The sequence below is a fragment of the Hyla sarda genome, chromosome 5, assembly GCF_029499605.1.
Source record: "Hyla sarda isolate aHylSar1 chromosome 5, aHylSar1.hap1, whole genome shotgun sequence".
Taxonomy (NCBI): domain Eukaryota; kingdom Metazoa; phylum Chordata; class Amphibia; order Anura; family Hylidae; genus Hyla; species Hyla sarda.
In genome coordinates, this window is record NC_079193.1 from 83,303,442 (window position 1) to 83,329,791 (window position 26,350).

The 26,350-nt window shown below is 42.8% G+C and overlaps 1 protein-coding gene across 6 annotated transcripts in view; it reads right to left on the bottom strand.

Annotated features, from left to right (window-relative positions):
• The window catches only part of OSBPL3 (oxysterol binding protein like 3), a 240,803-nt gene that overhangs the window by 50,028 nt on the left and 164,425 nt on the right, over nucleotides 1-26,350 (bottom strand). For all 6 annotated transcript variants that reach the window (XM_056519828.1, XM_056519829.1, XM_056519830.1 and 3 more), the window contains 6 exons: nucleotides 23,791-23,844; nucleotides 23,500-23,613; nucleotides 15,175-15,342; nucleotides 10,105-10,231; nucleotides 4,428-4,531; nucleotides 773-868 (listed from right to left, as the gene is read on the bottom strand). In XM_056519828.1, coding sequence (XP_056375803.1) covers nucleotides 773-868; nucleotides 4,428-4,531; nucleotides 10,105-10,231; nucleotides 15,175-15,342; nucleotides 23,500-23,613; nucleotides 23,791-23,844 — 663 coding nt within the window. The remainder of the gene's footprint in view (nucleotides 1-772; nucleotides 869-4,427; nucleotides 4,532-10,104; nucleotides 10,232-15,174; nucleotides 15,343-23,499; nucleotides 23,614-23,790; nucleotides 23,845-26,350) is intronic.

Below are 26,350 nucleotides of genomic sequence, written 5' to 3' on the forward strand. Positions count from 1 at the left end.
GGTTAATACAGGGCATCACCGCGATCGGTGATGTCCTGTATTAGCCGCGGGTCCTGGCCGTTGATGGCCGCAGGGACCGCCGTGATAGGGGTGTATTCGCCGTATAAGACGCACCGACTTTTCCCCCCCAGTTTTGGGGAAGAAAAAGTGCGTCTTACACGGCGAAAAATACGGTAACTGGCTCCAGAAAGTTAAACAGATTTGTAAATTTCTTCTATAAAAAAAATCTTAATCCTTTCAATAATTATCAGCTGCTGAAGTTGAGTTGTTGTTTTCTGTCTGGCAACAGTGCTCTCTGCTGACATCTCTGCTTGTCTCAGGAACTGCACAGAGTAGAAGAGGTTTGCTATGGGGATTTGTTTCTAAACTGGGCGGTTCCCGTGTCATCAGAGAGCACTTAGACAGAAAAGAACAACTCAGCTTCATCAGCTCGTAAGTACTGAAAGGATTAAGATTTTTTAATAGAAGTAATTTACAAATCTGTTTAACTTTCTGGAGCCAGTTGATATATATATATATATATATATATATATATATATATATAAAAGTTTTTCCTGGATAACCCCTTTAATGGAAAACACATTCACCTGCATGTTAACCTTCAAGCGGAGGAACTTGCAACCGGAATTCCTTAGTGGAAATGCAGTCAGAAATTCTGTAGTGTGAACCCGGCCTAAAAGTTGTAGGTGTAATTAGAAAGGAACAAAGAATTTGTATCATTTTTATTGTCTATAGCAATCATTAGACCAACGAGAAGAACAGAAAGTGCTACCTGTAAGGAGCTTTTAGCATCTTTGTTATTGCCTTTTGTTCTCCACTTCTTCCTGTGCATTCCTTTTTCTTTCTTGGAACTTTCAAGAATACCAACCTTCCATAACACATTAAAAAGCAATTATTAGAAAAGTGGTTTCCTGGAATTCTGGACAATGTTAATGCATGCTAAGAAGCAGCTGAATGTTATAAACTTAGAAAACCCAAACCTCAGACTACTGTGTGTAATAGCAGTCCTAACAAGTATTGGCCTTATGTGTGGAGGGCGCTTAATAGTGATACATAAAGCTGGAGCTGATAGTGCATCTTCTCCGCATGGTAAACTCTATGTTTATCAGACAGCAAAAACACAGAATCTTGAGGACTGAAAGGTGACTAGCATTGATACTTAATGACTAGGGAAACGATTGCAATCTTTAGATATTGTGACAGAAATATTTAGATGCAATAGAGCACCAGGGACCAAGGAGACAATCCCTTAGATTGCCCTAAAAGAATAAGAACATGTCTCCAGAATGTGATGTATATATGATGCATATAAAAGTCTTATACGTTCAGGGCCTACTCATACTAAAATGAGCAGCCATAAGGTATATGATGTGTGTATCTTAAAGGGGTACTCCGCTGCGCCAGCGTTTGGAACATTTTGTTCCGAACGTTTGGAGCGAGCGGCGTGGGTTGTGACATCACGGCCACGCCCCCTCCCATAGGCTTGCATTAAGTGGGCGTGGTGTGAGGTCACGAGGGGGTGTGACTGCACAGAGATGGCGGGGTCCCAGCGGCGGGACCCCCACGATCAGACATCTTATCCTTTGGATGGGGGATAAGATGTCTAGGGGTGGAGTACCGTATATACTCGAGTATAAGCCGAGTTTTTCAGACCGATTTTTTGTGCTGAAATCTCGGCTTATACTCGAGTGAACAAATTGGGCAGGGCAGTCAATCTTCACTGCAGGGACCATCTGCATTCCGGAGGGGAGGGTGAGCTGGTCCGGGCCGTCCATCTTAACCGGGAGGCCTTCTTTTCCGCTCCGGGCCGTCCCCGGACTAGTGATGCTGCATTGACGCTGCCAGGATGTCCATGCTGGGCAGACATAGGACGTCAGGGGCGTCCCTGCTCACAGACGACTGCTGTGCACGGACTTCCCTGCGTGGTGGCGAGGATGGCCCGGAGCAGAGAAGATGGCCGGCACGTACCGGCTCACCCTCCCACCAGAATGCGGACAGTCCCTGCAGTGAAGATGGACGGCACGGCTTACCCTCCCTGGACGGTCCCTGCAACTACTAGAGCAACAACTGGGGAGGTGAGAAGAAAACGAAAGGGGGGTCTGAATGATGACAGGGGGGATATTGACAGGGGGTCATATGGACAGGGGGTTTTATGGACAGGGGGGGTCTGGATGATTACAGGGGTGGGGGGATGATGGCTGATGACAGGGGAGGGGGGTATGATGACAGGAGGGGATGATGTATTTCCCACCCTAGACTTATACTCGAGTCAATAAGTTTTCCAAGGTTTTCGGGGGTGAAATTAGGGGCCTCGGCTTATATTCGGAACGGCTAATACTCGAGTATATACGGTACTTCTTTAAAGGACCCATTTACACAGCAGAATATCTGCCACAAGAAATTCCAGGCGGACAGCAGGTGCTGACTAAATCAGTCAGCACTAGGGCCGCTCAGACATGCGCTGTCTTCATAGACAACGATGCAAGGAGGAGTCCAAAATGTGAAATTCTGCAACAGAAAATTCTGCTGTGTGCACTGCGCAGCAGAATCCCGTTGAAAACAATGAGAGGCTGCTGCATCAGAATTTCCGAGGTAAATTTTAAAGCTCCACTGAGAAATTCTGCCATGTAAATGTCGCCCGGAGACTAGGCAGCCCCATACATCACAAATCAAGATGTGATGCACTGTGTGCTATAGGAGTAGCTCCTCTGTAGGATCAGACCAGACAAGCTAGCCTTTACTCCCCGCACACATCTATCAGGCATCCATGTTGGCTCACTCCGTACTAAGCCAGTCTTCGGTATGTGCCAAATTCCTTACATGGTGCATGAATATGGAGCAGCCCACTTAGTGCCAATCATGACTGCCATTATTTTCCCCAACAATTATGGCAGAAAACATATCTGACTTCACTAAACAGGACTTGTCAGCACTAACAACATGTATGTTTTAGTAAAATATTTGTATTCTCAATATAAAAACAATTCAGGAGCATCTTATCTGATAACACATGATGGTGCCTCCCTTTGTTAGGCTATGTTCCTGGTAGAACGTCCACACCGAAAATCTTTGTGAAGACATTCCAAAGACGCCAGAATCAGTATTTCTGTGGCAGAAACATCAGGCGCGGATATTCTGCCATGTGAACAGTGCAGCAGAATCCCATTGAAATCAATGTCTGTGCGGAATTTTTCTGCAGAATTCTGTACAGAAATTCCATCTTATGAACATGGCCTAACTCTTCTATGAAACGTATGAATAAATTGACAACTGGATGTTCTTATGTCAGAAGAGTATGTCCCACCGTCTTGTACTGTCCAATCTGTGCTATTAGTCCTGTGGGTCATACTCTATTGCACAGTTTCCCAACCGGTGTGCCTCCAGCTGTTGCAAAACTACAACTTTGGCTGTCCGGGCTTTTTGGCAGTTGTAGTTTTGCAACATCTTTTCTAAAACAAACCTGTTAGGAGCTCATAGGTAGAGCAACAGTAACTTACATAAGCAAAGCATTAAAGGGGTATTCAAGGAAAAAACTTTTTTCTTTATATCAACTGGCTCCAGAAAGTTAAACAAATTGGTAAATTACTTCTATTAAAAAAATCTTAATCCTTTCAGTAATTATCAGCTGCTGAAGTTGAGTTGTTGTTTTCTGCCTGGCAACAGTGCTCTATGCTGACACCTCTGCTTGTCTTGGGAACTGCTATGGGGATTTGCTTCTAAACTGGGCGGTTCCTGAGACACGTCATCAAAGAACAACTCAACTTCACAAGCTCATAAGTACTGAAAGAATATAGATTTTTTAATAGAAGTAATTTATAAATCTGTTTAACTTTCCGGAGCCAGTTGATATATAAAAAAAAGTTTTTTTCCTGGATAACCCCTTTAGGGATACTCTGGTGGAAAACTTTTTTTTTTTTTATTAAAACATCTTAATCCTTTTAGTACTTTTTAGCAGCTGTAGGCTACAGAGGAAATTCTTTACTCCTTTCTTGTGTTGTCCACAATGCTCTCTGCTGACACCTCTGTCCGTGTCAGGAACTGTCCAGAGTAGCATAGGTTTGCTATGGAGATTTTCTCCTGCTCTGGACAGTTCCCGATACGGGCATTAGGTGTCAGCAGAGAGCACTGTGGACAACACAAAAAAATTCTAAAAATAAATATTTTCCTCTGTAGCATACAGCTGCTGAAAAGTACTGAAAGGATTAAGAGTTTTTAATAGAAGTAAATTTCTTACACCAGTTCATTTAAAAAAAAAAAAAAAAAGAAAAAGTTTTCCCACCGGAGTACCCCTTTAAACCTTGTTGTAGTATTTCTGCATGCAAACAAATATTTGACAATGACAATGTCTTCAGCTGAGTTCAGTTAGGTCTGTGTATCAGAAGAAGTCACATTTTAATGCCTAAACATGTATAAGGTTCTCGGGATACCTGGATGGCATTTATTGCAGGTGCAGAATATGTCCTATGAAGAACCTCCATGTTTTGAAGAAGTTGACTCATTTCCACTAGATAGCTGTGACACTGTGAAAGATCTGTGGGAACAAAGAACACTGCCGCTGTAAAATTCTACCCTGCCAATTTATTGAAGACTGAACCGTACAGCCCTGAAACCTTCAATTGCTTACTTGCTGAGATATGTATTCCCTGCCAAAACATGACATACCAGAACTGTTCAACAGCGGAGTGAAAAAGAATCTGTCAACTCTATAAGCTGCAGACACCATTAGATAACTGTTGGGGGTATATAAGGAAACTGTACCTTTCCTGGAGCCGATGGTGGTTGCCAAACTAATTAAATTGCCTTTTTATTTCTCAGCAAAGTGTCAAGGAGGCCGGCCGACCTGTCAAGTGCCAAAGCCTGGCATACCTCCTCGCTCGCCCTCACCTCCTAGCCCCCCTTTGACTGCTGTACAAGGCTCTGTCAATCAAAGAAGGGATGGGAAGTGAGGAGGGGCTCAAGGCTATGGCACTTGAGCAGCTCAGCCCTGCCTCCTTGACACTTGGCTGAGAAATAAAAAAGCTATTTAAAGGGGTATTCCAGGCAAAAACTTTTTATATATATATATATATATATATATATAAACTGGCTCTGTAAAGTTAAACAGATTTGTAAATTACTTCTATTAAAAAATCTTAATCCTTCCAATAGTTATTAGCTTCTGAAGTTTTCTGTCTAACTGCCCAATGATGATGTCACGTCCCGGGAGCTGTGCATGATGGGAGAATATCCCCATAGGAGCTGGACAGCTCCCGGGACGTGAGTCATCAGAAAGTAGTTAGACAGAAAGCAGCAACTCAACTTCAGAAGCTGATAACTATTGGAAGGATTAAGATTTTTTAATAGAAGTAATTTACAAATCTGTTTAACTTTCCAGAGCCAGTTGATATATATATATATATATATATATATATATATATATATATATAAGTTTTGGCCTGGAATACCACTTTAATAAGTTTGGCAACCCCCATCGGCTCCAGGAAAGGTACAGTTTGCATTTACACCCTAACAGCTATCCAATTGTGTCTGCAACTCTTAGCAGCAGATAGAACGGATAGATTTATTTTAATAAAAGACAAAAAGATTGCATTCTAGTTTGCAGATTTTTTTTTTTTTTTTAAAAGATCACACTTAACCATAGTATCAGGGCACATTCACACAGTATTCAGTATTTCTTGCCAAAAATGGTTCTGTGCTGAGCAGAAAAACTATATACAGACCTAATATAGACTAGAAGAATTTATCACAAAGCCTACACCTAAAAATATTCAAAGAAATAACGGATTAATACCGCAGACTGATGTGAAGGGGGCATGAGCTGACTGCTATAAAGCTGCCTTTACTCAATCCTCACCTTAGAAATGTTTTCCAATTTGAGAGCAGGAAGTACCAAGCAATTCCATATATAGTTTTGTGGAAAAGATTGATTATTTATATTTTATTAATTTAAATTCGATGCAACATGTTACGAAGCAGGATCTGATGAGCAGATTGACATAGTTTTGTGGGAGAATATTGCGAATAATTTGCATTTTATTTAATTTCCTGCTCATTCTGGGCTTAGAAGTCTTCTCTGTATGAGTGTGCATAAGCTCAGAATGAGCAGGGAATTCAATTAATAAAATACAGTGGTCCCTCAAGTTACAATATTAATTGGTTCCAGGACGACCATTGTATGTTGAAACCATTGTATGTTGAGACCAGAACTCTTTGGAAACCTGGTAATTGGTTCTAAAGGCACCAAAATGTCATCCAAAAATAGGAAAAAAGGGAGAATTAAAGAAAAATAACTAGAGAACTAATATAGATAAAGCAAATCCTTACATATAAAAGTAAGAAAGATCTGCTGGGAGCTGTAAATCACTGTCTATGGCAGTGTTTCCCAAGCAGGGAGCCTCCAGCTGTTGCAAAACTACAACTCCCAGCATGCCCGGACAGCCAAAGGCTGTCCGGACATGCTGGGAGTTGTAGTTTTGCAACAGCTGGAGGCACCCTGCTTGGGAAACACTGGTCTATGTAGAGGACAGGAGCTTCTTCAGGGTCCAGTACAGTACATGCAATGTCCTAAAAAAGTAACATGAAGTCGCCCTCACCTGGTGTCCAAAGGAGCAGGTAACCCTGGTACAGGTAAAGTGTACAGAACATGTAATACCTCCCTGTACTGTAGGGGGAGCTACCAGACACCAGTCAGTGTATACACTTCAGTAATACAGGTAAAGTGTATAGAACATGTAATCCCTCCCTGTACTGTAGGGGGCGCTACCAGACATCAGTCAGTGCATACACTTCAGTAATACAGGTGTTTTACCAGTGAAATGTCCATTCTGATTGGTCGGTTCTTCCAGCCATTGAAATGTTTCACAGATCTGGACTGTCTGTACATTGTATGTTGAGACTGGTTTCAACTTACAATGGTCCAGAAAAGACCATTGTATGTTGAAACTATTGTATGTTGAGGCCATTGGAGGTTGAGGGATCACTGTATAAACTCTCAATCAGCTCATCAGATTCTGCTATATAACATGATTCCATCAGCTTAGACAGTATGGTAAGACAGTATGTTTTTTTTAGAAATATATGGGGAGATTTATCAAAAACAGTGCAGAGGAAAATGTGACCAGTTGCCCAGAGCAACCAATCAGATCGCTTCTTTCATTTTTCTGAGCCTCCCTGATACTGTGTAAAATAAGTTTTTTCAACATGGTGTCAGGCTTGCAAGTGCCAAGTACTCTGTCATTGACTAGGCAGGTCTTTAGCAAACGGCAAAATGGCCAATGAAGTATAAGTGCTCACACAGCCTCATCAGCTGAACGTTCATTTAGCCAACAGCTATCTCTTTCAAAAACCCGTTCAGGCCAGACATTTATGCTCGGTGAATGGGGATAGGGTAGATAAGACACTGTCAGATAGCTGCTCTGGCGGTGACTTTTCTACCAGTAAACATCATGGTTGGAATGTTGAAATCCAATAAGCCCCACCCTTCTTTCCACATAGGTGATACATTTTAGTAAACTGGAGTACCCTTTTAAAGAGTAGTCCAGCCCTTGTGATGTGACATGGGTCAGATGGCTTTTTACTGAAGTGTATGGGGGCCTTTGGTCTGCTACTGATTTATTTTTTCAATTTTGGTAAAATAAATTTAGGCAAAAAAGTGTATGCTCTGCTTTCATGTAGTGTACTCCTCATGACATTATCTCAAAGCATCTTTTCTTAAAATTCGGAATTTTACTGTTCCAAAATTAGTAATTCTGGAAACGTATGAATAAATTGACAAACTGGGGGTTACGATAATAATTGTCAGTGGAACTTGTCCCAGTGCACTCTGACTCTGTCTTATCATTGCTGACTGTTTTAGACTGTGTAAGGCAGTGTTTCCCAACCAGAGTGCCTCCAGTTGTTGCAAAACTACAACTCCGGGTGTGCTGGGAGTAAGGACCCACTGGCCAACTGGTGTAAGGACCCACTGGCCAATTTATCTACACATTTTTAAGAGGAATAACAGAAGAATGACACAATGCATCTGGCGTGCTGACAGGTCATCTTTAATGAAGAGAGAACTGTTCTGTACAGTCAGGTCCATAAATATTGGTACATCAACAATTCTAAAATTTTTGGCTCTATACACCACCACAATGGATTTGAAATGAAACGGACAAGATGTGCTTTAACTGCAGACTGTCAGCTTTAATTTGAGGTTATTTACAACCAAATCAGGTGAACGGTGTAGGAATTACAACAGTTTGCATATGTGCCTCCCACTTGTTAAGGGACCAAAAGTAATGGGACAGAATAATAATCATCAAACTTTCACTTTTTAATACTTAGTTGCAAATCCTTTGAAGTCAATTACAGCCTGAAGTCTGGAACACATAGACATCACCAGATGCTGAGTTTCATCCCTGGTGATGCTCTGCCGCCTCTACTGCAACTGTCTTCAGTTCCTGCTTGTTCTTGGGGCATTTTCCCTTCAGTTTTGTCTTCAGCAAGTGAAATGCATGCTCAATCGGATTCAGGTCAGGTGATTGACTTGGCCATTGAATAACATTCCACTTCTTTCCCTTAAAAAAAGAAAACTCTTTGGTTGTTTTTGCAGTATGCTTTGGGTCATTGTCCATCTGCACTGTGAAGCGCCGTCCAATAAGTTCTGAAGCATTTTGCTGGATATGAGTAGATAATATTGCCCGAAACATTTCAGAATTCATCCTGCTGCTTTTGTCAGCAGTCACATCATCAAAGAATACAAAACAACCAGTTCCATTGGCAGCCATACATGCCCACTATGCCATGACACTACCACCACCATGCTTCACTGATGAGGTGTATACTTAGGATCATGTTCCTTTCCTTCTCCATACTCTTCTCTTCCCATCACTCTGGTACAAGTTGATCTTGGTCTCATCTGTCCATAGGATGTTGTTCCAGAACTGTGAAGGCTTTTTTAGATGGCATTTGGTAAACTCTAATCTGGCCTTCCTGTTTTTGAGGCTCACCAATGGTTTCCATCTTGTGGTGAACCCTCTGTATTCACTCTGGTGAAGTCTTCTCTTGATTGTTGACTTTGACACTTATACACCTACCTCCTGGAGAGTGTTCTTCATCTGGCCAACTGTTGTGAAGGGGGTTTTCTTCACCAGGGAAAGATTTCTTCACTCATCCACCACAATTGTTTTCCTTGGTCTTTCGGGCCTTTTGGTGTTGCTGAGTGGTTGATGAGTCGCTCACTGGTGCGTTCCTTCTTTTTAAGAATTTTCAAAACTGTTTTCGCCACGCCTAATGCTTTCTCTCTGATGGGTTTGTTTTGTTTTTTCAGCCTAATGATGGCTTGCTTCACGGATAGCTCTTTGGATCTCATCTTGAGAGTTGACAGCAATGGATTCCAAATGCAAATAGCACACTTGAAATGAACTCTGGACCTTTTATCTGCTCATTGTAATTGGGATAATGAGGGAATAACAGCTGAGAAGCCAATTGTCCCATTACTTTTGGTCCCTTAACAAGTGGGAGGCACATATGCAAACTGTTGTAATTCCTACATCGTTCACCTGATTTGGATGTAAATACCCTCGAATTAAAGCTGACAGTCGGCAGTTAAAGCACATCTTGTTTGTTTCATTTCAAATCCATTGTGGTGGTGTATAGAGCCAACATTTTTAGAATTGTGTCAATGTCCCAATATTTATGGATCTGACTGTACGTCCGAGGGGATAGGATGTTGGGGGCTAAGAATTGGAAGATGGTGGCAATAACTCAGCCTCACAGATGGCAGGTAATAGAAGAACATGGTGTCCAAAGATAACAATCTTGTAACTTCTGATTCATTCAGGACATTCAGAGCCACTTGCCAAATAAATACTGCATATTAAAGCATAAAGAAATAAATGCTATGACGTCTTGGTCTCCGCAATTAATTCTACTCCATCTGTTATACAATACATAAACACTTAGCAATGGTAATACAATGAAGCGTGGAGAAGTGCTGCAGAGGCAGCTTCTAAAAACAAAAGCGGTCCATGGGAAAAATAACCCCAGCATTATAAATCATATGAATTATTCATGGCGCTTTATTGTGAAGGCGCCACAAATGGCCGCAATGTATTAAGGTACCTTTCGCACATTTATCCATATCATCATTAGACTGGAGCCAGGCTGGGACTCTGCTGTCATTATTCAAACAGGAAAAGTTTAGGCCGCCTGCCAGCTTCAGTGAATTCTGCCTTGTGAATGGAGTTTCCTGTGATAGTAAGCAAGAAATCACTTGTTAATGCACTGTTTATGAGGTTGGCAAGAGCAGCATATTCCCAATATCTGTTCATTACATTGCACATTCAGGACAACTGATAAAAGGCATCATGAATTATAAATCGTACATGCATATTTAATCTATTATTGCTGGAGTTCTTAAAAGGGCATGTCCAGTAAGGACACCGTGTTTCCATGCGACTAGTGTAGGGATGAGCGAATTTACAGTAAATTCGATTCGTCACGAACTTCTCGGCTCGGCAGTTGATGGCTTATCCTGCATAAATGAATTCAGCTTTCAGGTGCTCCCGTTGGCTGGAAAAGGTGGATACAGTCCTAGGAGACTCTTTCCTAGGAATGTATCCACCTTTTCCAGCCCACCGGAGCACCTGAAAGCTGAACTAATTTATGCAGGATAAGCATCAACTGCCGAGCCGAGAAGTTCGTGACGAATCGAAATTACTGTAAATTCGCTCATCTCTAGACTAGTGTTTTATTTCAGGTGTTACTGTTGATGCCCCTATGATCCGCTGTAATCATAGTGTAAGCTGCAATGTGAAGCTAAGTCATGTGATCACCGGTGTGACAACCAATGCAAAACATAGTCTCCTGTCTAATTGACTTCCTGTAAACTACAAGAATACATCATTGTCTATCACAGTGGTCTTCAACCTGCGGACCTCCAGATGTTGCAAAAATACAACTCCCAGCATGCCCGGACAGCCGTTGGCTGTCCGGGCATGCTGGGAGTTGTAGTTTTGCAACATCTGGAGGTCCGCTGGTTGAAGACCACTGGTCTATCAGATCTCTTCTGGCAGCTCTCAGACCCCCCTACACTCAGCTTTTCTTGTTTTTTTTTGTATGTCTCTTCATGCGCACAGCACAGCTGAACATATTTTATATAATAGGTATATAGCGGGAGAGTCCATACAATGATTAGCTGCAGAGTTATACAGCTTGCCCGAGTCATACTGCCTGTCTCTATCTGCTGTGTGCTCTATGCAGTTTCTACAGTGAATTCTAATAGATGAAGCCTGACATCAATCACCTATGTGTAACAGCTGACTGGTGGAAATCCCTCATAAGGTCACAGGTTGAAGCTGCATCTCACATGATAGTCTACAGCCTAAGTCTCCGAACTGTGGACAACTCCCAGAATGTATGTTTGCAATATCTGGAGGTCGACAGTTTGGAAACCACTTTTCTACAGTGCAAGTTAGGGGACAGTTCTAGATCACAGATCTCTTCCGGCACTTAAAGGAACGTGTCATCAGATTTTACCATATATAATGCGTGGCAACACCTTATATTTGGTAAAAGTTTCTTCCTTGACCTCCCTGGGAGACATTTCTGCCCACAGACATGGTGAAGATATATAGTTTGAAAGTGCCCGCTGGCCCTAAAGAAGTCCCTTGAGTAGGGAGCTATACTCACCTAGTCTCATCTGCCCCGGCTGTAATCGCAACCCCCTCGGCATGATTGACAGCCCTGGCACCACTAGTGTCATCGTTCTGCTCTGGCTGTCTGCTTAGGGAGCAGAGATATGTTGTGTGCCGTTATCCACGCTGAGGGGGCATGATTACAGCTGGAGGAGAAAGGACTAGGTAAGTATAGCTTCCCGCCCAGGGGACAACTTACTGGGCTAGCAGGGGACACTTTCAAACTATATATCTTCACTATGTCTGTGGGCAGGAACGTCTCTCGGGAATAGTAAGGAAGAAAATGTTACCATATTTGTCACGCATTATTTATGGTAAAATTTGATAGCAGGTTCCCTTTAAGACTCAAGGTCAGTGAAAAAACTTCAACCCTCTGTTTCTGCAAAGCCAGAGGCATCATGAGAATTGTAGGTTTTAATTAGAGGGAAAATAGGAAATAAGATGGGGGACCACCTGCATGCATTCCATAAAGGGATATTTAAGAGCCTCTACATTATTATTAGTAAATAATAGCCTAAGCTGCAATATATAAGCATTGTTAACTATATTACAGACATATTATATTCTCCTAAACTTATAAACTTGGGTTTTTCCATGTTTGGCATGATAAAGGAGCTTTGGATGAAAGTCCATATACATAAGATATGAAATCCCCGCATACACAAGGACACACAGCTCAGCTGACACACGTCTGAGGGGCCTTAAGGATAGGCCATTAATATCAGACCAGTAAGTGTCTGACCTCCTATGAAATATGCATGTATTTATTCCAAAATATCTGGCTCACTGGTAGGCTATGTTTAGCACATATGCTTATAAATATCATACAGAGCAAGTAGAGAGTGTTCTTCAGAAAACTGGAGGTTGTAGAAAAGACTTGGCACACTTGAATACAAATATAAAACTAAAAAAAAATTGATATTAAAACAAGTTATTACAAAGATAAAACCTGTTCTTAGAGTATTTATAAGGTAGGTAGGCGTATCTGGAGGTAACTATTTAAGCTAGGTAGGGACCATATAAATTTAACAAGATTTAGTTACATATTGCCACTTGGATGCAGTGTTTACAGGCAGCTGTGAAGTTCTGTTATATTTGTCATGGTGCTTATAGCCTGATAATGGCTGAATGAGAATCAAAAAATGTTAAAAATTGTAAAAAAAAAAAAAAAAAACGACAACAAAAAATTAGCACAATAAGGATAAGGTATGGTACAGTGAAAAAAGTTTATGGTTTAAGCAGTGCTGTGGAGTCGAGAAGTCAGAGGAAATTTTGGGTACCTGGAGTCGGAGTCGGCAAACAATGCACCGACTGCCTCCTACTAAATAGTTACTGCAATGCCACCCACCCAAGTCAGTGTCGAAAAATTATTTTCAGCCCTAAAAATAATAAAGTCTGACTTAAGAGCCTCTATGAAAGAGGATCTGGCAGAGGCCATTCTCTTCCTTAGAACTCTACATTGAATTGATTTGCATTTGCTAAGACTATAACTACATTTCAAGATTAATATAAACCATTTCTAGGTTTTACAGATTTAGTTTTTGGTTCATATAAAGAAGCTTTGTTTTTGTTCTAAAACAACCAAAAGTCTCTATGACAAGGCACCATTGCTCTCAGACACGGCCGCCACTACCTTAACGATGCTTCCTTAGAGACAACTACTTCAGCCCACGGTCCGGATGCACCATGGAGGTCCCCGGCTACCAATAATCTGTCCAACACTTTTGTACTACACTGGCATGTCATTCCTGCATGTCACCACCTGGATTGTATTCTCATGTTGATTCTACTTGTCTTTATTCATGCTTATGTCGATTATTTGTTTTTTCTGCAAGTGACGCTTCATTCACTACATTGTAGTTTGGCCCCTCCCCCTTTTATTTTGGTGCCAAATGTAACTGTATTTAAACCCTGTATGTACCGTATAGCACTATCAATGATCTGAAGAAGGGGGCGTTGTCCCCCAAAACGCGTTATCCTGTTTAATTTGCTATATTCTCAATAAAGAGGTCCAGCTTTGTTCCACATCACTTCTCTGGTCCGATCCTTCTTTTCCACGCTGGAAACCACAGGATTTTTTTTTGCATAATTCCATGGTACTTTCTCCAGGTTTGGCAAGCCCTTTCCTGAACCCTTGGCTCGGCAGCTGTCTCCAGCATTGTTACCCCGCTTGGTGGGTTGATACACGAGTTTTCCACTCGCTCCAGGTGAGCACCCATTACCTACGGGCAAAATGTGCCCACCTGCCTCTACTTCATCATTCCTTCTTTATTTGCGGTAACACACTAGGCACCCCCCGCCGGTCCTCACTTTTCTCTTCAAATACATATTCTACAGACATGATGGGAGTCTTAGCTTTACAATAGCTGGAGAGCCACTTGAACCAAGGTTATTGGTGGGGGTCCCAGGATTTGGACCTCCACCAAAAAAATGGGCTGCTTATTCTAGAATGCCCGGTCCTATTTTTGATTCCAGTCCGGCTCTGCCTGTAAGCCACTTATATCATTGTGTATTCTCTTGACTGTGTCCCATCAGTGCTGTAGTCACTGATATCTTTGTGACATGTATGCTGCCTTTCTTTCCTTCAAGGAATGTATAAAATACATTTGCATATTAATACAGAGGAGTCGGAGAGTAGGAGTCGGAAGTACAAAATCTGAGGAGTCGGAACATTTATCTACCGACTCCACAGCCCTGGGTTTAAGAGAGACAGTCACAGTCTTGCAGATAAGCTACCTTTTAATGGTTAAAAAAATAATAAGTTAAATAATGTTACATAGTGAGCTTTCAAATCAACTTCTGGTTCCTCTTTAGACTTCCAAACCAACTAAGGGTTAGAAGGACATTATACCATGTCTGAAGAAGAAACCTAAGTTGTTCTGAAAGCCTGACACTTTTGTTTTGTATTAATTTTGTAAGGTATTAAAAAGTTTCATATCTGCAAGACAGATGGTTTCATATAGGATAACTAATCCCACTGATACATAGGAGTTAAAGCATCTTCACAGACATACCATCAGATTACAGGAACTTCTGTTTGTGTTTCTTTATATAGGCAAATAAACAGAAGGTGCCCACGTGGCAGGACCGATTGTCTCAAGTGCCCAGCTTTTCAATCCCCTACAGCACAGAACCTGTCAATCAAATGTGGAAGGAGGAGTCATGCAGCAGTAGAGGATTGAAATCCTGGATACTTTACATGATTGACCCTGCCCTTTAGGCACTTTGCTTTTTTACATAAAAAAAATATAAATTGCTCGGTTCACAAGTAAAAGTTCATCAAACTAAAGGTAAGCCTGTGAATGGGACTTTTAACCCTTATCTGGTCAAACCATCCCTTGTGTGCACACCAGCTAGTAGACAGACATACATGGGACAATCTGTAAATATAGGATAAAATACTACTTAAAAAACAGACAAGCAATAAAAAAAAAAATAAAAAAAAAAAGGAAAAAACTAACCACATTGTTAAAGATGAATGTATTCATTTAAATACCTGTGGAGAGGCAAGGGGCTCAAAACTTGAAGCTGATTCTGTGGTTGAGAGAAGTGGGAAAAACTGAGTATTTATATCATGAGGAAACACAGAAATTTCATTCTGACGGTAAAGACGGTGGTCGCGGAGCTTCAACACCCAGTCATCAAAGATCTCTGGAAGTTTAACCTGTGGAAAACCATGAAAAATAGTTAAGAGGAAGTCCAGGGGTCATATTGCTGAATACAATTTCAGACTTTTAGTTTCAGGGTCTGAGATAGTTGGGTAAAAGCTCTTTAAGAGTAGTAAGGGTAATCACCCTTAAAGCGTACCTGTCATTTTAGGGAACTTTCCAGGAAAAGCTGCAGTGTGTGTGAACATGAAGAGCAGTACTGGTTTGGGTGGTCTGACCCATGGGACCCCTATGATTCTCCTGTCCAGCTCCCTGGCTCTCCCCATGCACTGAGCAGGCGCCACTCTATGCACAGAGCTGTGTCGACCACAGCACAAAGCGGTGGCCCGACACACCGCCTCCAAGCGTCTCTATGGGAGAGCTAGAGATACAGCGCATGTGTATCTCCTGCTCTACCACAGAAATGCATGGACCGCTTTGTGCCACTGGGATCCCCCATGATTCTCCTGCCTGGCACCCTGGCTGGCAGGCACCGCTCTATGCAAAGAGCTATGTCGACCACAGCACAAAGTGGTGGTCAGACACACCACCTCCTCGCATCTCTATGGGAGAGCTGGAGATATAGTGCAGTGTATCTCCTGCTCTCCCATAGAGATGCATGGACCGCTTTGTGCAGTGGTCGACACAGCTCTGAGTACGGAGCAGTGCCCGCTCAGTGCATGGGAAGAGCCGGGGGCGCCAGGCAGGAGATCGCAGGGGGTATCGGCGGTTGGACCACCCTAAGTACCAGAGTACCTCTTTCAGATGGGTTCCCCAACTCAAAATAATGTTTCTGTGTAAAGTAAAACTGATTACGAGAAGTTCTGTCCCTGAAGAAGATACCTGCAGCTATTAAAGTGTTTAACCAAAGGACCCTGTTGTCTTCTGAGGAGTGCTTTATAAATACTGTGGCTAACAATTCTTCATGTCTGACCGAAAATATCTTTGTAGATTTCATGTATCCTATGTAAATAGGCTTTGGATGTATCCGAGAGGATCAAGCAATCCTCATGTGGGTTACTAGGAGAAAAGAACAGATTAATTTGTTTCAGGAAAAGGGATATATCTTCCATTTCTTTATAAAGTCGGTAGTTTTCAATGAAAACAGCATGAAATCCCTATAAAAATGTGTATCTCATTTTCTAAAATAGAATAAGTAGTAACATAAGTAAAAAAAAACATAATGCCACTAATGAAGCAGAAAGGGAGAGGCACACCATATATGGAAACCAAAACAACGTATTCATAACTGAGTGTGTACTAAGCCGCGATCCTCCATTCAGCCAATAACTTCAAAACACCTGCGGGGTGCAATGTATGCAGTGTAAAGTGCCTCAGGCGGCCGGAAGAAGCATGGAATACCGTGTGAAACCATTGGCGTTGCCTCCGAATGCTTTGGTTCCATCCATGGACATCTCCCGGACCTTGAGCCTCCTAGACTAATTACAAAGACTATGCGGTGAGTGTACAGGATCGCTTTTCTGTTATATTATTTTAAAAAACATAAGTTCTAAATAGTACGTGATGGGGAGTAGTGTGATATTAGTAAGTTCTAGTGGTAGGATGGAGGGTCTACCAGAAGTATATCTATACAACTTCGAATACCTACTGAGCAAAATTTAAAGGGTCAACGAACACCTCGCCCTCATCACCAATGGAGAATTTGTGCCAATAAATTAGAATTATATATCAGACAGGAGGCTCATATCTTATGCATTATTCTTTCTTTAATAATGCCCATAGCAGAACTATTCAGTAATCAATTCAAACAGAAAAAACTTCAACTCCCAGCAGTCCTAGGGCCACAGAAGCCACTCCTCGTCTGTAGCCACTATATAAGGACTGCCCATACATAGATCCTCCTCTTTCTTTCTGCTCATAGCAGACCTAAGATAAGTATACTCTATGTGTTAACAGGAGGGACTTGGTCCGCATCGGAAGTCGACCTGCATATCAACGCATTGGAGCTTCTGGCGGCTTTCTTTGCCGTCAAGAGCTTCATGCCTCGTTCGTCCAACTGTTGTGTGTTATTACGCATGGACAACGTAGCGGCGGTTCAGTACGTCAACCGCTTGGGGGGTACCAGATCCAAGATCCTGGCAGACCTGGCCAAAGAATTTTGGCACTTTTGCCTAGCTCGCAACATTATCCCGGTAGCGGAGTACATTCCAGGGGTCTCCAACACGGTGGCCGATTGGAATTCTCGCTACCTTCTCGATTCCAGCGACTGGCGCCTGGACCGTTCAATTTTTCTGCAGTTGCTTCATCTTTGGGGCCCGTTAGGCGTGGATCTTTTCGCTTCTCGTCTCAACCACCAACTGCCTCGTTTCTTCAGCTGGAGGCCGGACCCGGAAGCGTCTGCAGTAGACGCTCTCCGCCTCCTCTGGCCGAGGGGAACCCACTATGCCTTTCCTCCTTTCCAGTTGATCCCCAGGGTCCTCTTGCATACGACGAACCAGAGGGCGACGGTTGTGCTGATCACACCTTGGTGGCCGACACAACCATGGTTCCCTCTTCTTTTGGGGATGATCGTGGATTATCCCCGACTGTTACCCCAAGTTCCTCACCTTCTCACCAACCCGGCCGGGAACCTACATCCCCTGGTGACGGAGGGCAACCTGCCTCTCCTAGCGTGGTTGGTTTCGGGATCCCGGACACGGATCAAGACCTTTCAAGATCAGCTAGGGATCTCCTCGCCCTGGCCTGGGCCCCCGGGACTAGATCGGCATATCGATCAGCCTGGAGACTCTGGGTTCGTTGGTGTGATCAACGGCAGGTTGATCCCGTACATGCACCTGTGTCTGTAGTAGTAAACTTCCTGGCACATTCTTTTGAGTCTGGCAAGTCCTATAGCTCCATTAATGTGTATCGATCGGCTATTGCGGCTTATCACTGCCCGGTGGACTCTTTGCCGATCGGCAAACACGCGTTGGTTTGTAGACTTTTACGCGGTATTAAATTTAAACGTCCCCCTCGGCCTAGGTATCAATCGACCTGGGATGTCTCCAGGTTGCTCGATATGTTTGCCTCATGGGTGGACAATGACGACCTTTCCCTGAAACTTTTGTCTTATAAACTGACGGTCCTTCTTTGTTTGGTATCCATCAAACGTGTCTCGGACGTGAAAGCTTTGGATATCTCTAGGCGACAATTTTCGCCTCAGGGAGTCAAATTCTCGGTGGTCCGTAGGACCAAGACAGGTATTCACTCGGTTTTTTACCCGTTTTTTCCCGCGCATCCACGGCTTTGCGTGGTTCGTTGCTTGCAAGCGTACGAATCACAGACGGCGGATCTGCGCTCTCCGGATTTTTCTCAGCTCCTGGTCTCATATGTCAGACCACATCATCCAGTTTCCTCCGCTACTCTAGCTCGCTGGGTGCGGTCTGCCATGGAGATGGCAGGTATAGACGTGTCTCTGTTTGGAGCTCACTCTTCCAGGGGCGCTATGGCTACGAAAATCGTCACATCAGGGGGCTCCCTCTCTGACTTATTGATGGCGGCCGATTGGTCTTCGGAGACCACCTTTCGCCATTTCTACTTCAGGCCGGAGGACCACGTGTCTATGTCCGTCTTATAATACTCTGATTGTTATTGTTCTTACTGTCATTGCTGGTTGTTAGCTTTGAACTTGCATAAGATATGAGCCTCCTGTCTGATATATAAATCGAGATTTTCCTAGCTTGTGACGGAAAATATTAGTTATATGAAGACAGGAGGCGAGTATCTTCCCTCCCTACCCACCCTATTACGATTCTTTGTTCTCTTTGCAGGATATTGAAAACAGTGGCGGTTTTCCTGAGTTCGGATGACCTGTTTGGTTCCTGTTATTTGGTTCCTCTATAGTCCCCGTTGGGACGAAACTGAAGTTCCCTTGCTCCGGGTTTCTGCTGTTCCGGGCTGGATGACCGACGGCTGCTGTTCGTCGCGGATGTCTGGGTGGAGTTATCTTCTGTGCGGTTCTGGTTCGCATCAAGAAAGAGGAGGATCTATGTATGGGCAGTCCTTATATAGTGGCTACAGACGAGGAGTGGCTTCTGTGGCCCTAGGACTGCTGGGAGTTGAAGTTTTTTCTGTTTGAATTGATTACTGAATAGTTCTGCTATGGGCATTATTAAAGAAAGAATAATGCATAAGATACTCGCCTCCTGTCTTCATATAACTAATATTTTCCGTCACAAGCTAGGAAAATCTCGATTCATACAGACACAACAGAAGCTCTGTAGGATATTTGTGGATGCAAAGTGTACTTGTTCTTGTAAAATGGTGATGCAGGTAGGAGTTATAAATACGCAGAAGGGGAAATGGAATAGTATCAAGGCATATACAAACACGTCTATACCAGCATTCTCTGTTATAGACAGCTTCTCAACTAGGGAATCTGTATTGTAAGGGATACTCCGTAAGAGAGAGAGATGAGTGCATACCCTATTGAATCCAGGGTTTAAACAGCTCTCTGGTTCTGAGGCTTGTATTTCCGTATTTTAGGCTAATTTTACCCAACAGAGGCCAATAGAGTGTCCTCTTCTTCAACATGTCCTCTTGTTACAAAATAGAACAAGGCCAAGGTTTGAGGGACTATTCTCTTCATAGAGCCAAAGGAAGATCCTTATAATTGGGAGACAAATCGGATGCAATGTTCAGAAGTTGCATCTTGCAGCTGCTAATACTCCACTGCAGGAAGAGAAGGACACCAGCCAACAGTTTAGGCTGCATCAGTCCTTCACAGGCGGGGAAGATCTCAAAAGTGTCCCTGGGTAATAGAGAGGTCTATAGAAGATGTGGATGCTAGTTGACTAGGAAATGGGCCTCAAACTGAGTTAGGCCCCGGGATGTCTCATTCCTACAGGGGTTTTCTCATGAAACAAAGATGGTAAATCAGATGTGCACCAAGTATATATATGTATAGGAGGACAAATGTGCTGTTTTTAGGTGAAATAACCTACATCCCTTTACTGTAATATACTTTACTTCTCACCATGGATCTGATCACTTCCTGGTTTCTTCTCTGAACTGTGACCCTGCTGTTGCCAGGCAACAGAGCACAAACTATCCCACAATCCACCTTGCTTGCAAACACAGAAGAGCAATATGCAGTTAAAATGAGCACGCCTGACCATCTTAGTAGATGCTCAAAGATCGGTGTAGAAAAGGGCTCATACACTACATGTTCAGAAACACTTATTTGAATGCTTTAGACCTATTTATCTTTATGGTAAAACCTCCTTTAGGTTTGCAAACCTCAGTGCCAAAGTCCTACGACTGTCCCAAAGTCAGGATCTTTTCCTGCATAGTATTTTTTTTTTTTTTTGTGGTCTGTTCTACTGTTAAGCAAAGAAAGATAAAACTATTGCTTTGCCCTTTTTTTCCAAGCATAAGTTTCATTAATATGGGTGGAAAATAAAATGTTATAAAGAAATCTATTAACTGACTGATCCGAAGGAGATTACAGTTTGTTTGTGCAGAGAACCAGCCAAAAACATCTATAGGTGTGACAAACCGTGCAGAATAATCCTGCCAGTCTATTTCTTGAATGTTCCAGTGTATTTTTAATTCTGAGTCCTTTGTGTACATTAGAAAAGAGCAAATCATATTTTTCATTGCTACAATCGTCCTCAAAAGCCATCTGGGTGGGCTTGGTGAAGGGTAATCAGGAAGACTAAGTTGCGGTTTTCCCACCTGCGGAGGCTCATAATTTGAGAGAATTTATACATTTGTTTACTAGCAGAGAGCGGCGGTGAATGAAATCACATACTAATGTGTGAACATAATCATCTGCTAGCTGACAGATGCCAACTTCACTGTGACTAATCTAGCCGGAGAAAAAAAAAAGCTGTAGAAGAATTACAGAAATTATGGTTGTCAGGATAGATTTGATAAAAAGATGGTACATTTCAACTAGTATGTTGATGAAGATAAAACGATCCCTACAATACATTAAGCTGAAAAGGAAATGACCATATTCCCAAGCATCGTATACTCTGTCAAGAGAACCACCATAAAAAAAAGTTAAAAAAAAGTCTGAATTTGTGTGCTGGACTCATAACATGAAAATTCCGCTTTGGATAAATATGGCTAAATCAAAAATAGAAATTTAGAAACTGTACAAGTGGTTGAAAAAATGCAGACTAAGGAATATGATGATACTCACTTAGTCTTTAACCTGCCAACAAGAGATTCTAAGGGTTTTGACATTCTGTGTTTGGAGGCCCCATTGATCACTATGGGCTACTGTAATATGCAGCCAGAAAACCGTACTGGAGGAAAAAAAAAAAAAAAAGAACTTCAAGTGCTACGGTTGTTAAAAACAACTTTTGACATGTCAGACATGTCAAAAGTTGTTGATTGCACCTGGTCTCACTTCTGAGACCCGATGTGATCGTAAGTTATAAGCCGAAGAAGAGGGCAGGATTGCACACTGCTCCCCAGCAAGAGATCCGACATTCCTATGCACAGATTTGCACTGCAATCTACAACTTTTGAAATGTCTGTGCGACATGCCAAAAGTTGTTTTTGACGACAGTAACGCTTTAAAAAGGGAATCTGTTTTCACTTTCATGCTGCCTAAACCAAGAATTATCGGTGAGGTCCAAGGTGGCTTCATTGCTACAATGGTTTTGACTAAAAGATGTCTCCCTATACCCAGGAAGAGAGCTATCAATCGAGGCTGGTGGGGTGGGGAGATGTCACCTTGGAAAACCCCAATAACTTGTAGTTCAGGCAGCATGAAGTGATGATAGGTTCTCTTTAAAATCTTCATTTCAGTTTTTTCAGGAGCACTGACTTTTTTAATGAAATGTTGCAATTTAAGTTTAAAAAAAAAAGAAAAGAAATGTTGCTGCTCTATTCAACTCTATGGCCCTGATTAAGATAGCCGAGCCATGTACTTAGCCATCTTCACCAGGCCCATAGAGTTGAATAGAGCAGCAGTGTGCATGTCCAACCACCACTCCATTCAAATGAGCTAAATAGAACAACCATTATCATGCTGGGGGTGCCAGGGGTGAGATACCCAGCCGTCAGACAGTCATCACTTCTCCTGCACACAGGTAATCATTGCTATTGGTGGGAAAATCCCTTTAAAAGGATAACTGTCAGCCAGTTCACGCACACTAAACCCAATACACTGGGTTATAGTGTGGGTGAACAGGAGTCCATACATGGATCACTTACTTTTTTAGGTTTTCTTGCTGCCAAATTGCCGTCTGCTAAAGTTCCGTAATTTTGGCCTTCATTTGCGCTCTGAAGGCGGGTCCCTCGCCGGCAGCCTTGCTTTGGGTTCTGGAGGAAGGGGCCTTAGCCCACCCCCCTTGTTCGCATATTAATTTTCCCCCTGAGTGCAGCGCTCTGTCTGCAGAGCACATGCGCTTAAGTTTTTACCCAGCTCTCGCGTCCTGATGACGTGAGAGCTGTGCATCGGGAGAGCTCTCTGCACAGTGTAACTGCCCATGCGCCGGTCCCTTGCAACAACCGGAAGTACCTCTTTCAGAAGTCTCGCTACTCCCGACTTCCAGGTGTAACGAGGGACTGGCGCATGCACAGTTACACTGTGCAGAGCGCTCTCCCAATGCACAGCTCTCACTTAAAATACCCTTCTATATACCAAAACAGGTGAGCTGCTAGCAAACATAATTACTTTCTGGGGATGATCTGATTAATCGATGTATAAGATGGGTAGCCTTGTATGTAACACTAAGGCTGGGTTCACATCATGATTTCAACTTCTGATGCACAGATACGATTTCAGAAGCTCAAATCACCTGAAATCGTATCCGTGCACGGACAGGTATGGATATGGGGCTGCGGAACTGATCGTAGTCAGCTAGTGACTATGATCGGGTCATTTTCTCAGGGGAGCCGGTTTTTGACACGGAATGAAAATAGTGGTCTGCCAGTGTCAAAAATCTGACAATAGTTAATGGGCCCATACATGTCTGTTCACAGATACGATTTCAGCCGATTTGAGCTTCTGAAATCGTATCTGTGCAGTAGACACTCCAATCGTGGTGAGAATGCAGCCTATATTTATGGATGGCTGTGGCTTTCCAGATTCTTTAAAACAGTGCTTCTCGAAAAAATATTCCTATCAAATCATCGGATTGTCAACATATTTCATACATATAATGTATAATTGGTTACATAGTCTTTATATAAGAGTCATTGGTCAATTAGATTACCTTGAGGTGGTATATATGTTCTTCTGTGTCCAGATCAATGCACTTAGTTGATTTCTTCACTGACATCACAGAAAGTCCAACATCAATGCAGCCATGTAGTTTACCTTTCTCCATCTAAAAAGATAGAAATCCCACTTAAAAAAATGTAACTAATACAAATGACAAACTATAAAAAAATAAAAATGTATTAAGTCCATTTTGCATCCTCGCCACCATTTATTTATATGTTCGACATTTATTAACGTTGTTTTTTAGGTACACATTTATATAATTCAAATCACACAAACTTACTTCAGTCGGACCCTTGGCATACTTTAAGATTCCCTTGTCCAAGTAGAAGTACCTCTGAAAAAAAAGCAACACAATTTAAAGCATAACCTCAATAATGTACATAACAAGTGTATTCTAACATCATTTCAACTATAGGATTAAAGGGGTAGTCCAGTGCTGAAAAACGTATCCCCTATCCTAAGGATAGGAGAAAAGTTTCAGATCACGGGGGGGTCCGACTGCTGGGGCCCCCGCACGATCTCCTGTACGGTGCCCCGGCTCGCTGGCCAGATAGCAGGTGTCGACCACCGCACGAAGCGGCGGCCGACACGCCCCCTCAATTCATCGCTATGGCAGAGCCGGAGATTGCCGAAGGCAGCGCCGGGGCCCCATACGTGAGATCACGGGGGGCCCCAGCGGTCGGACCCCCGCAAACTGAAACCTCAGGCAATTTTGGAAATGTGGACCTAAGTTTCCTGAATGAGCAGTCATGTGTGAGCACTGTCACTTCATTTATTGTCTACAGGAGCTACCTCAGACCGAGATAGAATACTGTATTCTGCTATCTCTGTCAGCATTTATAGACAATAAATGACTGCACCTCAAGCCCACAGGAGTGGGGGTGCCACCAATCGGACCAGCACCCTCAGTGTCCCCTATTAGCTAGTTTAGGAAGCCCTAACCTGCTGATAGATTGCCTTTCACCCCTTAAGGACCCAGCCCATTTTGGCCTTAAAGGGGTACTCCACCCCTAGACATCTTATCCCCTATCCAAAGGATAGGTGATAAGATGTCAGATAGCGAGGGTCCCGCTGCTAGGGACCCCCGGGATCTCGGCTGCAGCACCCCGCTTTCATTACTGCACAGAGCAAACTTGTTCTGTGCGTAATGACGGGCAATACAGGGGCCGGAGCATCGTGACGTCACCGCTCTGCCCCCTCGTTACGTCACGGCCCACCCCTCAATACAAGTCTATGGGAGGGGGTGTTGTGGCCACCAGGCCCCCTCCCATAGATTTGCATTGAGGGGGCGGGCCGTGACGTCATGATGCTCCGGCCCCTGTATCACCCTTCATTACACACAGAGTGTGTTTGCTCTGTGCAGTAATGAAAGCGGGGTGCTGCAGCAGAGATCCCGGGGGTCCCCAGCAGCGGGACCCCCATGATCTGACATCTTATCTCTTATCCTTTGGATAGGGGATAAGATGTCCTGGGGCGGAGTACCCCTTTAAGGACCAGGCCAATTTTATTTTTGCATTTTCTTTTTCCTCCTTGCCTTCTAAAGATCATAACTTTTATATTTCCATCCACAGACCCATATGAGGGATTATTTTTTGCGTCACCAATTTTACTTTATAATGACATCACTCATTTTACCATAAAATGTACGGTGCAACCAAACACATATTATTTATGTGGGGAAATTAAAAAGAAAATTGCAAATTAGCAAATTTTTTAAGGTTTTGTTTTCATGCTGTACACTTTACGATAAAAATTACATGTTTCTTTATTCTGTGGGTCAATATACAATTAAAATGATACCCATGTTATATGCTTTTTTATAATTGTACCGCTTTAAATAAAAATCTCAAACTATTTAAAAAAAAAAATTCGTATGTTTGAAATTGCTCTATTTTGACCACCTATAACTCTAATTTTTCCGTATACAGGGCGGTATGAGGGCTCATGTTTTGCGCCATGATCTGTAGTTTTTATTCTACCACTTTGCTTATATTTTACTTTTTATAAATTTTTTAGGGAATAAAATGTGACAAAAAAGCAGCAATCTTGGACTTTTTTTTTTACATTTTTGCTGTTACCTGTAAGGGATAATTAACAATATATTTTGATTGTTCGGATATTTATACACGCGGCAACACCAAATATGTTTGTTAATAAAAAATGTTACGCTTTTTGGGGGTAAAATGGGAAAAAGGGACGAATTGCATTTTTATTGGAGATGGGATTTTTGACTTTTTTTTTTTTTACTTTTCTTACAATTTTTAACTTTTAGTTGTTTACACTTTTTATGTCCCCATAGGGGACTATTTACAGCAATCATTTCATTGCTTATACTGTTCAGTGCTATGCACAGGCATAGCACTGATCAGTGTTATCGGCGATCTTCTGCTCTGGTCTGCTCGATCTCAGACCAGAGCAGAAGACCCCTGGAGAAGGCCGGAGGCCGTTGAGGGGCTTCCATGCTGGATGATCGAATCCCCGCGGCAACGCTGTGGGTAATCCGATCATCCATGTTAAGTGCCGCACTGCCGCAATCTGTATTGATCACGGCATCTGAGGGGTTAAGGACAGAGATCAGCGCGATCGCTTATGTCCACCATTACTGGCAGGTCCCTGGCTGCTGACAGGAGGCGGGACCTGCCGTGTATGATGCGAGCACCGGTCCGGTGCTCAAGGTCATGTACATGACGTAAATGTACGTCATGGTGCTCTAAGTACCACCGTACCATGACATACATTTACGTCCGATGTCGTTAAGGGGTTAAACTATGCTTTTCTCTAAAATGGCTAAAATGCTGTTGTCAATAACAAGGTAGTCTGTTGGGATTTCATGCTGCCTG